Here is a 13,954-nt window from a genome sequence, read left to right on the forward strand (position 1 = left end):
TGCACAAGGCAGCAGGGCTACTGCCCTTGGCAGCTACTCCCTCTTTCTCTCCTCACGTATCTCTCTCTTATTCTCTTCAATCCTCTCTACTTTGCTCTCTTTCTCAATGCTCTTTTATAGGCAACAATTGTGTCTTCTCAACAATGACTGCACATGGGTTGATACATTTGTCAATGGTGGGTGTAACTACCATTGACAAATGGTAACCCTACTCCTTAGGGTAGGTTGCCCAATAATGACAAATCCTAACAATCACCCCCTTTGACATTTATATGGGCAATTGTCCTCTTGCTTCTTCAGCATAGGCTTGCATCTTGCAGCTCTTCCAAGTTTACCATTCTGAGAGCGTCTGTGGTCGAGTTTACAGGTACTCGCTAAACCTTTCAATCACCAAAGTCACCAAAGCACACCTTTTCTCACATAAAAGGATCACTACAACCAGATGGTCTGCCACATCACATCTAAAGAGTGTTAACGCTTGTCTCTGGGACACACTGCATTCCCCTTCGAGCGTATCAACCATGCTCAATCCGGAATGATTTTTTAAGCCTTACATCAAGGCTTACAACACCCCCTCAAACGAATATTCCCAAGTGCGACAGTCATTATCTGAGTATCTCAATATGATCACAAGCTCACCACTCTTCCAAGAGTCTACTCATCCAGGAGTTGCGCCTGCCCTCTGTTCCACCCTAGGAACCACGCCTTACTTCTCTGTGAGTCTCTCGCTCTTAGTCGTAAGAGTCCAGGTAGCTCTCCACCTTTAACCATGGGGGCAGCCCATAAAGGTTGATCCATATCTATCTTCATACTCTGAGTATTACAATGCCATTACCGAGCTCACCACCTTGACAAGAGTCAACTCGTTCTCGGAACCTGCGCATGCCCTTCTGCTTCTTCATAGCAGCCACGTCTTAATGCTCCACAAGTCACACACTTATTGTCCAAGGCAAATGTCTTCTAGCTCATTGATCTTTAGCATAGGGGCAATATCATGAAAGTCAATCCTGCATTTGTCTCCATACTCATCATAGCCACTTCATTGGCTATCCATACACCTGTCCACTTATATATAGTCATCACATCGTCTCTGGGGTTGTTCTGAACTGGACTCATATCGTGGGTCCCACTTTGCTGACGTGTCTGCTGACTGGTCAATGATGTGGCTGCTGACATGGCATGCCCACTGTGCATGCTGATATCACACTTACATCATGATGATGTCATCATAGGACATGCTACTGTACATGATGATGTCACATTTACATCATGCTAATGTCATTCCTGGCATGTCTACTGTTCATGATGATGTCATTGTTATGTCACGCTGATGTCATCAATATCCGGGCCAGTCACATGGGTCGGGTCAACTAGTATTCGGGTCAGGTCAACTCATCCGGGTGAAGAAGACGCGTGGGGCGCGTCTGCACGCGTGGGCAGACGCCTTGCCGGAGAGTGATGAAGAGTGCGGCCATGTCCGACGTCCGATTTTGACGCTATTTTCACTAATGGCTTCGTCTCGTCCTCCTCTACACAGTGGTATGGTCAAAACACCATTTTGAGAACTTTCATTTTTGAGCAAAAATCAAACACCCCTTTAAACCATGTGCTCTGATACCAATTGTTGGGAATTCCGACCGGTGATGTACTAATATTTGCTCATAGAAAGCTTAAGCACACTGACACAATATTTAACGTGGTTCGGAAAAACCGCCTACATCCACGGGAGAGTTAATATTATTAGAGATAGATAGAGAAAAGGTTACAACACACATGGAGGAGGAGGCTCACTTCACTCAAACTCAGCTCCCATTGCTCTCACACACTGCTGCACAAGGCAGCAGGGCTGCTGCCCTTGGCAGCTACTCCCTCTTTCTCTCCTCACGTATCTCTCTCTTGTTCTCTTCAATCCTCTCTACTTTGCTCTCTTTCTCAATGCCCTTTTATAGGCAACAATTGTGTCTTCTCAACAATGGCTGCACATGGGTTGATACATTTGTCAATGGTGGGTGCAACTACCATTGACAAATGGTAACCCTACTCCTTAGGGTAGGTTGCCCAATAATGACAAATCCTAACAATAGGCACCTTTCATGTCAAATAAAAAGTGAGGTTAACTCATTTTAAAGTTAAAACTTTATTAGAAATTATGTTTTAACAAAATTACTTTAATATAAAACATTAATATAATTAAAATAAAATATACCTTATTAAAAATTGATCTTAATTAAAAAAACCATTAGATAATATATTTTATAAAACTCAAAATCCCTTATCATACATTAAATACAAGATTTTCTTGCATATTATATATTAAAAACTTGGTTGTTAAAAATGAGATTGTAAAGTACCAAACCTTTAGAGGAAATATAAGCTTTAGGTGAAGTAGACTTGGGCTTAAGCCCCATTCGCTCGAGCCATGTTGTATTTTGAACAAGTTTGACCGATTTTATCAAGTTTAATTGATTTTGAGTTTTTAATTCAATTTTACACGAGTTTGATCAGTTTGATTGATTTTACCGAGTTTGACCGATTTTAAATTTTTAACTCGGTTTTACACGATATATACATGTTGACTTGTAAAATCACATGATTATACGAGCTAACTTGCGATTTTAACAACCATGGCCCATGCGTATCGAAGTCTGGGCATGTGTTTATTGTAAAATGATTTTGAATTTTTTTTTCCTTATGAATGGTTGTTTTTACACCATGGCCCATGCGTATCAAAGTCCGGGCATGTGTTTATTGTAAATAATTTTGAATTTTTCTCAATTCAATTTGAACAATAACCTTTTATTAGAGAGAGATACTGAGTTCAATTATTTCTTTGATTTTTAGACTTTCAAAGAAAGTATATCATTTTAAAATTAAATTGTTGGGGTTATGAGAGACTATTTGCACAAAGATGGTTTGTACCAAATAACGAACTCTTTATTCTTAAGGACAAGAGGTTTAATAACTGACAACAACATCTTCCTTAATATTTTTTTTTATATACCAAGCATGCATGGTTAGCTTTTATTCTATTGTGAGTTTATATACTTTTACCTTTTTTTATAAAATTACATGCAATTTAAACTAAATAATAGCAACCTCTAAATCATTAACATATAGTTTATATAACAAATGTTTTTAAGAAGAGTGCTCAAAAAATATATATTGACGTAAACAGAAACAACACAGAAAAAAGAGTAAATACAAATAACATAAAATTCTACTCAATAGAGTTACCACTCAAGAAAAAGTGCTGATCTTCTCAATCTAGTTATTCTAGGCCTTGTTTGTTTCAAGGAAAGTGAATTCCAGGAATTCACTTTCCTTATTTTCCAATGTTTGGCAATCATCCAGAAACTTGGTCAAAGGAAAATTAATTCCGGTCAACAAAAACAGCTTACTTTACCCGCAAGAAAGTGTTTTCCTTTCCTTGTCAAAAGAAAAACACTTTCCTATCTTTACTCATAAAACAATCTAACTCCTCTCTGCATCTCTGTCCAAACACTATATATTTTTGCTGTTTAATTTGTCTGTCCTGTACTTTTATTTTTTTTACCAATTTTTTTCCCATACCCAGTTTTCTTCTTCATCTCCTCGTCACAGTCAAAAATGCTCACAAAAAAACCCAACCAATTGCATCACAATCAAGCCATAAAAACCCCATTGTTTCTTGCACATTCGACAGCTGCTTTAGAGAAATAAAAATCCCCAAACAAGACCCAACCAGCCCTTACCCTGTTTCCCCGCACCGGATCCAGCACAAAAAGAGTGACGCGAACAGGAGGGGAAACTGTCGGGTGAAAGAGGGTTGAGAACTGGGGATGAGGAGCAAATCAGTGATAGGCGAGAGAGAACCGAGAGAGAGAGAACATGGGAATGGTGATGGTGTCCTGCCCCTTGAATCTGTGATGGTGTCCTGCTTCTTCAGAGAATAGGGGAATGGTTAGAGAGAACCGAGAGCGAGCAGGGGAAGAAAGACAACCGAGAGAGAACGATCAATGATAGGCGAGAGAGAATTAACTGTGAGACGAGAAAACCCAGGGGAATGAGGGGAATGAGGGGATTTCAGAAACTGAATGAGGGGAATCAGAGGGGAATTTGAGAAACCGAATGAAGAAACCGATTGAGAGGGGCATGAAAAACCGAATGATAGAAACGGATTGACAGGGATGAGAAATTGAATGAGATGGGAGTGAGATGGGAATGAAACCGGATGAGAGGAGAAACCGAATGATGATGGGAATGACAGGGGAATGAAACCGAATGAGATGATTAATTAGTTATGGGAGAGAGTTAGAGATAGGCGAGAGAGAACAGAGAAAACGATGGGGTTTTGTTATAAAGGCTGTTGTAGTTTGTTCATGTGGTTGTAGTAGAACACTACATAGATCATGAGAACTAATTATATTATATTTGTAATTTTAATTATAAATTATGTGTTTAATAGTGTAATGAAATATAATGAAATACAACTCTAAGTAAGGTATTGTTCCTCTAAATTATATGTTTAATTTGTAATTGATGATTGGGTTGATTAGTTTTTTTTATCACACAAATATTATGGACCAGCCTTGCCTACCTATTACTGCTTGAACTCAACAATCTCCATGGTTATAACTAACAAATCAAAATAGAATAGAATTGAACCTAGCCAAGAACTCGATCGTGTGTTGTGTTGCCGCATACGAGGTGATTTTCGAAACTTATGTTTATTTAATTATTCGATAATCACATTATTAAGAATTAAAATGATTGATCTTATTGATCATTGTGAACTTATGAATTGTATATTGTCAGCTTCCTTGAGCATAATTTATTTTGACTTTCTTTATATGAAAAAAAAACTTATTTTAAGCTTTTAAAATTGAAAAAAATATAGTAATAGGTTTTACTTAAAAAATATTTCACAAGCTTATTTCTATATAATATGATATGACATATATAGTAATATTTTATAAAATAAGCTATGTATAAATATATATTATAAAAAAAAATCATCATTATACTTTTTAGATTTCATTCTTTTATTGTAAGTGATTAAATATTTATATTAAATATTTTATATGTATTAGATAAACTTAAAAAAAAATTAATTCATTAATAAATTATTTTCCAGTTTCTTTTCCATAACATAACCAAATACTGGAAAGTGTTTTCCAGTTCATTTTCCATAACACTATCAAACATCGGAAAATACTTTCCCGGAATTCACTTTCCAGGAATTCACTTTTCCCGGAATTCACTTTCCAAAAGGAAACAACTTTCCTGCAAACAAACGGAGCCTAGGTCTCAAACTAAATTAAAATCCTGATATCATAAAGCTTTTGGAATCCCTTAGTGTTCATGGTATATTAAAAGATCATTTGGAAACGCGGGCTAATCCGTGTTTCTAAATTTTTTTTTATATTTTGGATTGTTTTGATGCGCTGATTTCAAAAATAATTTTTAAAAAATAAAAAAGAAATTATTTTAGTGTATTTCCGCATAAAAAACATTTTAAAAAGTAACTACTAACATACTCTCAAACAAGCTATAAGTTGGTGCTTTTTTTTCTTCTCACCGAATCGCGGTATGTTCTATCAGTTTTTTTCTTTGACAAATGACATTTCTGAGTTCAGAAGTCTCTTTCTGATGCTTCTCATAATGAATAGAATAACTATGTAACGAGAAAAATAGATTTTTTCTTTGACAAATGACATTTCTGAGTTCAGAAGTCTCTTTCTGATGCTTCTCATAATGAATAGAATGACTCTGTAACGAGAAAAATAGAGTTTGGCATAGCAATGCTTTGATTCCAGATCTTGAATCATTTCAAAACCAGCGCAAGACAACGCCAGGTATCCACTGTTCATCATGCATTGAGCAAGAAACGAAAGGCCTTGACGATCTGGAATGAAAGCATCTTGAGCGTAGCTGCCTGCTTGCCTGCCACGCTCTGGTGGACAGGATCTATCATGTCTCCATCACCTTATTTCTTAGCACACAACTCCCTTTTGTATTTCAGAATCATGCTACGCGTAAAGGCAGAGCCAAAATATGTTTTCGGCTGTCATGGAAACGAGGCTGGGCCTGAATTTCTGTGTTATTTCCCCTTCCCAGTACGTTTTTGGAGCTATTGACGGTCACCATCCTCATTCAAGAACACACGTGAAGCGTCAAGATTTTGAGCTACATTTTTATTGTCTACTAACAATAAAAAGAAAAATACACTTATTTATTAAACATATTTAAACTTTTTCTCTCTCTAATTTTAACAGAGTTAATTAAATTTTTTATCTATATATCTTATATTTAAGTGAAATCAAATAATATATCTTTGAGTATAGTAAATAATTCCTTGTTTAATTAGCCAGGCTAGGCAACTACAATTCATGTTAGTTCGATAAATATTCATTTTATGCATCCTCTAACTAACGAAAACCCTACAATATATTTGAGATGTGTAAACTATTAATTCCTTTTTTAAGACAGCAGTTTTTACCATTATCAAAATAGAAGTTTTTTTGGTTTTTATCCGGTTATCCTTACATCTTTTTAAAAGTTGAGACTAGTTCTGTTTAGAGTTTGTGGCTGCTACTCTTAATAAGTACGTTTCCTGGAGATCTAACTTGTATTCTCATCATTGTGGAATATAATAATACCTTAACCGTTAGACTAATATTTCATTGATTATCAAAATAGAAATAGAAAAAAGAAGACTTGTTTTACTCTTGAAAAAAATTGAAATAGAAAAAGAAAAAGAGAAATTTTTATTTATAAAAAATATAAAAGTGAATCATAACTTTTAATTATGACCCCATATGATATTTACATATCTATAGCTTTAAAATTACAAAATAAAAGGTAGCACTTAATTTTCATGAACTAAAAAAATACATTGTTTTTTAAAATATTTTTTTATTAAAAATATATTTAATATATATATATTATTAAAAATTATTTTTAATGTCAATGTACTAAAATATTTTAAAATATATAATAAAATTAATTTTTTTTAAATACTTTGAAACTCAATTCCAAAATGTCTAGTACTTTTAGAATATTTAAAAGTGTAATAAAAGTTATTTTTCAAAGTATTTTAATTTAGAAATATATTAAATGATTTTTTTTATTTTTAACCTTAACATATAAAATAATTAAAAAATATTAAATTATTTTAATATAAATTAAAATAATTTTAAAATGTAATAAAAAAAGGGTTGAAATTCAATCACAAGTAACCCTTACATTTTTATCAAGTTAGGTAAACGTGATAAAACCGAAACGATCGTTCTTTGCTTTGACTCCATTAATAAGAATCGTAGGTCGGATATATGTCTCTCTTCAAGACATCCACAATCCACATGCCCCCCTTTTCGCTCTAACAAGTTCACTTCTCAAATCCTGGTACACTCCTTGTCTTCTCCAAATCTTGATGTCTTTTTTTTTCCTGTTTTATTTTTACAATGTAAATGATTTGATCACGCTATATATCTTTCTTGTAGGGGAAATGACAAGAATGGATTGATCATTTATTCTTCTAATCTTCTTGTTAGTGTTAAGATGGAGTTTTATCCTCTTTCGAATCTTTATCTTCAAAGACCAATTTGGTTCTTGATTTCTTTAGTATTCTTGCTGCTGCTGCTGCTAAATGGTAGAGTAGTGTTATCTGATCCCAACTACTTAATTGGGCTTGGAAGCTATGACATCACTGGACCAGCTGCTGATGTTAACATGATGGGTTATGCTAACACAGAACAGATTGCTTCTGGGATTCACTTCAGGTTGCGAGCTCGTTCTTTTATTGTGGCTCAGCCCCAAGGGAACCGTGTTGTGTTTGTTAATCTTGATGCTTGTATGGCCTCTCAACTTGTCACTATTAAAGTTATTGAGAGGTTGAAGGCAAGGTAGTTCTCATTTCTGCTTTTAAATTATGATCGTTTGAGCTATTTTTTGATGTTATTAAACTTAAAAGTTAGTGTCTTTTTGTTTATATTGCAGGTATGGTGACCTCTATACTGAAAAGAATGTTGCTATTAGTGGCATTCATACTCATGCTGGTCCTGGGGGGTATCTTCAGTATGTTGTGTATATTGTGACATCTCTTGGATTTGTGCGTCAATCATTCGATGCGCTTGTTGATGGCATTGAGAAATGCATAATTCAAGCTCATGAAAATCTCCAGCCCGGATCGATTTTTGTGAATAAGGGTGAGGGAACGTGTATGGTTTTTGTGGATTATGAATTTGCTAATGGGTGAAAACAAACTGTCATTTAAAATGCCAGAAAAGCTCTTGCTCGGCTTTTGGCTTTTGCTAATGGGTGATTTATGTAATGCCCTTTGTTTTACGTAGAATGTATCACCCAGTAGTTTTACAAATTTCCATTTTGGTGTTGGAAATTTTTGTTTAGATGCTTATTTCTATCTCAATGGTCGTCTTTCATAGAGACTGTTTTTGGGAACGATCTAACAAATCTTTGACTTTCAATTTTGTGTCATTCTGGTAAAATGACAACCTTCAGTATTTGAAGAGCTTATTCTTCATCAGATGCCATTTTAGCCTGTGCTAAACTCTTAATCAATAACTGGATTGAACCTGGATCCCTCTACTTCTTCTTGTTTTCTCTGTAGTTGTACCATGTGCTATGTTGCACCCATGATTGTATGGTCTCTTCGCGAAAGCTGTTATTGCATCCTTTCATTTTTTTGGCAAGGGCCATGGCGGTGATCATATTGCTGAATATAATCTTAGAGAGGTTTTGTCTTCTTACTTACAGGAGAGATCTTAGATGCCGGTGTAAATCGCAGCCCCAGTGCATATCTTAATAATCCTGCTGAAGAGCGCAGCAAATACAAGTATGATGTTGACAAAGAAATGACCCTTTTGAAGTTTGTAGACGCTAAGTGGGGTCCAGTAGGTAGCTTCAATTGGTTTGCAACCCATGGAACTTCTATGAGTCGCACAAACTCGTTGATAAGTGGGGATAACAAGGGGGCAGCAGCACGATTTATGGAAGACTGGTTTCGGCACAGTGGTATTGGAAACTTGTATTCTGATGAAGGTGTAGCTGATGGAATCCCTCGAAGAGTCTCGAATATTATCCCAGGCTTGCATGATAATCGTAAGTTTCTCTTCTTCTTTTTTGTTTTAAGTCAAGGTAGAGTAATTTATGAAAAAATAATTAACAACCTATTTGGTTTATGGCTTCAGACAAGCACTTTATTTGACCTGCTAGAGTTTTTGGTCTTCAAATAAACAGGTCCACAATTCTCTTCCATGTGGGTTTAACTCAACATCTTCAGCACAAGCCTGTGTCTTGACTCTAGACACTGCAAAAATGTGTGAGGCTTATGGACTTTAGAATTGTATAGTTCAGTGTAATCATATTTTCTTTAAGGGCTAAAAAAATCAGATTAAAATATACAATAAAACAAATATGATTGATGGAAAACATTATACCATAGCAGTTTATTAAATTCTGGCATTAATGTAGTTCTTATTTTCCTCCTTATTTTGGAAAAAAAATTAATAATAACATTTTGGGCTTCCAGTTAGTTAACTAACCTTATTACCAGCTCAGTGCTTGCTGGATGTCTGAATTTCTGCCTTATTATCAGGTGAAGATGATATTGAAAATAAATCAATGCTTTATACAAAAGAAAAATCAAAATAAGTGATAACAGTGGATCACTTGAAGTATTTCAAATACTTATAAATATAGAATATGCAAGTTGGATCTGATACCTTATAACCAGATCCAGCATGCTGTCTAGTTGCACAGTCGCAACAGGGAATATAAAGGACCTGAGAACTGAAGCATAGCACCAAATGTTCTACTTTTTGTTCCCTAGGTTGGAATAATAGAACAAGGATAAATAGCTTCTTCCATTTACTTTTGATGGTGTATTGCAGACCATAAGCTACTGGAGCTTGCAGCATCCTTCCAGTCTCCTCCTGGCCGACCTGCAACAAAGATTCTTAGTGTTGCAAGGCGTGTCAGGGGTGCTCTCAGGCAGGCTGACAAACCTGGATTTGTGTCTGCATTTTGCCAATCAAACTGTGGTGATGTTAGCCCCAATGTGCTAGGAGCTTTCTGTACAGACACTGGACTACCTTGTGATTTCAATCACAGTACCTGTGGTGGGAAGAATGAGTTGTGCTATGGCCGAGGGCCAGGGTACTGAATCTTGTGCTATCCAATGCTTTTTATAATAAAATACATGCTTTTTGAGCTGTTGGAATGCTAATGCTAATTCGTGTTTTGAACCTAACCTGACAGTTACCCTGATGAATTTGAAAGTACCCGTATCATTGGAGAGAGGCAACTAAAAAAAGCTGTGGATCTTTTCAACACAGCATCAGAGAAATTAAATGGAAAGGTCGATTATCGCCACTCTTTTATAGACTTCTCCCAGCTGGAAGTGACACTTCCCAAACAGGGAGGAGGTTCTGAGGTAGTAAAAACATGTCCTGCTGCAATGGGTTTTGGATTTGCTGCTGGAACAACAGATGGACCTGGAGCTTTTGATTTCAAGCAAGGAGATGACAAGGTGACCTATGGTTGCAATATTTATGTCTTAAATTATCATATTCTGTCATGATATTCAGAGACTGCCTTTTTCTCCTGATTGTTGTCTGTTGTCATGTTTAATCAGGGAAATGCCTTCTGGAGACTGGTGCGCAACTTAATAAAAACACCAGGAAAGGAACAAGTTGATTGCCAGCATCCAAAGCCCATCTTGCTTGATACTGGTGAAATGAAGAAACCATATGACTGGGCGGTGAGTTACTTGTTTGTACATCTTATGCTAGTAGAATGTGGTTGTTTACAAAAGTTTCTAAGCAAGTTGACACTCCTAAAGTTGATCAAGTAACTAAATATCTGGAACAGATAATAGTATTGATTAACAGTAACTAGCTTCAGTTCTAGTCCTAATTTATTTCTTACATTTTCTTTTGGAATTAAATGGCCGCCTGTTAATTTATGTGCAGAGCTGTAGATTTAGTGTTCAAATCCTGTCTTTCTCACATCAAACAACTTAAAACTGGGATTGGGTAAAGTTAACTGCCCGTCAATTAGCAATAATGTAATGGGTAGAGTTTCCTTGATTCTGAACACATAACTGCAACTCCTTTGATCATATATTCAACATTCCTTCTTCTTCTTTTTTTCACGATTTGAAGTTTTCTAAAGGTGTCTTCTGGCATGGCATGCCTGCCTCTTTTATCTGTACTATTTTTCTACTTCTAGGAATGCTAATGTATGTACGCTGTGAAAGAGTAAAAAATAATTTTTTTTTATCTTGTGTTTGGTATTCCTATTAGTGAAACTATTATCATGCAGATGATTTTTGGAACCACTGTTGCTTTACTACTGACCAACCTTTTCTTTCATGGATCATGCAGCCCTCTATCCTTCCAATCCAGATTCTCCGTGTAGGGCAGCTAGTCATCCTTAGTGTACCTGGAGGTACCTTTCATTGCTTCTTTCCTTTATTTTCCTGTAAGGTAAATGCTTTCATTAGCAGTATCATGTTTTATGATCAAACTAAGCTCTGAAGTTGAATTGATGAGAAACTGCTGATATTTATAGCCATAGATTATAGAACATGCTAAGATCATGCCTTTTGTCTTTTACCAAATGATGGTGATGAGCACACTGCTAAGGTTGTTACTCAGGCTGGGATGGAGGATGTGCTGTCAACCTGAGTACGGTCCAACTTTTTGTCATTAAATAGTCTGGTCCGGCTCAAATGAACTTATTTGTGTAAATGGACATTTTGCATGGTGGGTTGAACTTCCATTATGCAAAAAATACCCCTGGAATATACATAACTAAATTTTGCTTCAGGCTAGTCCAGCTTCATGTTGTGTTGGGACCAGCGCCAAGCAGGCAAACTTCATACTGCAGCCTGTGCCAAATCTTTTTCCCCCCCCTTTCATTGCATTTCAATCACTGTACCTTTTGTTCCTAAGAAAACTATTGTGGCATTAAACATGCTAGGAGTCATTCTTTCTTTGTTTTGATTTGGAGTGCTATTTAACTGGTTGATGATAACTTTTTGTTGAATTTACTTTCCAAGCACCTTTGTGCATTGTTTCCTTGATTAAATGCTTCAACCTATGATTTTATGAGCTCAAGAATTTTCTTCTTGATTATTTCAAACAGAATTTACAACCATGGCTGGGAGGCGTCTTAGAGATGCTGTCAAGACAGTGCTCATGAGTGGTGGGAATAAAAAATTTAACAGTAATGTTCACGTTGTTATAGCAGGATTGACTAACACCTATTCACAGTACGTGACCACCATTGAAGAGTACGAAATGCAGAGATATGAGGTAAGCGAATAGTTTAATGACAGATGCATGAATAATTTAATCACACAGTACTTGAATAGTTTTCTTTCTTAGGAAAAAGTTCACTGTGATATGTAGTTTTGGCGTTAAGAGAACTATATACTAGCCAGCTTGACACGCACGGGCAGTTGGTTCATTAGCAAAAATAGGTTGCCATCTGGTTCTAAATTGGAAGCTGTCCGAGGCTTTCAAGCACTATCCTTATGATTGGAGTTGAATGATCTCAGTACCCATTATTCCATACCGTATTGCTATGAATTATCAAAGGGAAACCTGCAAGATTAAATCGACAGTCATGGGCTTTGTTTTAGGAATTCTGTGATGTTTTATTTTTTACTTTTATAATCGCTTGTTCATGATATGAATCAAAAAATAAATCTTTATTGGTTTACCTCCTATTTTTTATGAAGAGAATGAATCTTCTTATCGAAGGATCAGAAGAAAAGGGGTTTGAATCTCCTGCGGGAATGATTTTGAATGTGGTTAATATCATGAAGAATAAAGAGATACAATCTATACCCAAATAAAAATAGATGTTCTCATAAGGAAGCCATCGAAGGCTTTCCATCCTTGCATTTATCTGTATAATTTTATATTGTGCTTTAGAATTCCTAATTTCATTTTTTTGGTAAACAAATAGAGAATATTTATTTAGATTATGGCTTCTAAACGATATTGTTCTCAGGGTGCCTCCACGCTCTTTGGGCCACACACTCTCAGTGCCTACATTCAGGAGTTCAAGAAGCTTGCAGCTGCTCTGACCAGTGGGCAGTCGGTCGAGCCCGGTCCACAACCCCCTGATCTTCTGGATAAACAAATAAGCTTACTTACACCAGTTGTAATGGATGCAACCCCACCTGGTGTCCATTTCGGTGATTGCAGCTCTGATGTACCCCTGAACTCCACTTTCAAAAGAGGCGATACAGTCAAAGTAGTTTTCTGGTCAGCTTGCCCAAGGAATGACCTGATGACAGAAGGTACCTTTTCCCTTGTGGAGATCCTCCAAGGAAAGGACAACTGGTTCCCAGCATATGACGATGATGATTTCTGCCTTCGCTTCAAGTGGTCGAGACCTTCAAAACTGAGTACTCGTAGTCATGCAACCATGGAATGGAGGATCCCGCAATCTGCCAATCCTGGTGTCTATAGAATAAGACATTTTGGAGCTGCAAAGAGCCTTTTAGGCTCCATTCGCCATTTCACCGGTTCATCAAGTGCTTTTGTTGTGACATGAAAAGCATACCGTGCATGTACATTTACGTACTTTACTTGTGTGCTTGTATTCATTTTTTTTACGTATAATACTTGCACGACAGATAGCTAGCATGTGCAGCTCCTGCTGAACTTTTGAATTCCTGTTTTTGTAATGCCCGGAGAAAAAGACATGGTTTCCCACTAATCCTTTCTTAAGCTGGCGACCAGGTAAATTTATTATTTTGTTCATGCTTCAATCACCACTCATCCTGTGGCTTTAAATAAATAATAATAAAAAAATAACCATGGATCGAATTAAAATATTTTAATTTGAAAATATGACTACTAGAACTAAAAATATGATAGTTTTTTTTGTTGTTATTTTGGAATAAAAAATCCACTTCAAAATTATGAATAAATGGATT

The 13,954-nt window shown here is 36.1% G+C and overlaps 1 protein-coding gene across 1 annotated transcript; it reads left to right on the forward strand.

Moving 5' to 3' along the window:
- Positions 1-7,230: 7,230 nt before the first annotated feature.
- Positions 7,231-13,734, forward strand: LOC133680489 (neutral ceramidase 1-like). The gene is made up of 10 exons (XM_062103474.1): positions 7,231-7,383; positions 7,482-7,883; positions 7,978-8,186; positions 8,755-9,099; positions 9,891-10,155; positions 10,258-10,528; positions 10,634-10,759; positions 11,385-11,448; positions 12,148-12,317; positions 13,021-13,734. Exons 2-10 carry the CDS (start codon positions 7,540-7,542, stop codon positions 13,567-13,569), a joined length of 2,343 nt encoding a protein of 780 aa, XP_061959458.1. The 5' UTR covers positions 7,231-7,383; positions 7,482-7,539; the 3' UTR covers positions 13,570-13,734.
- The last annotated feature ends 220 nt before the right edge of the window (positions 13,735-13,954 follow it).

This window comes from Populus nigra, chromosome 19, assembly GCF_951802175.1.
Source record: "Populus nigra chromosome 19, ddPopNigr1.1, whole genome shotgun sequence".
NCBI classification, from domain to species: Eukaryota; Viridiplantae; Streptophyta; class Magnoliopsida; order Malpighiales; family Salicaceae; genus Populus; species Populus nigra.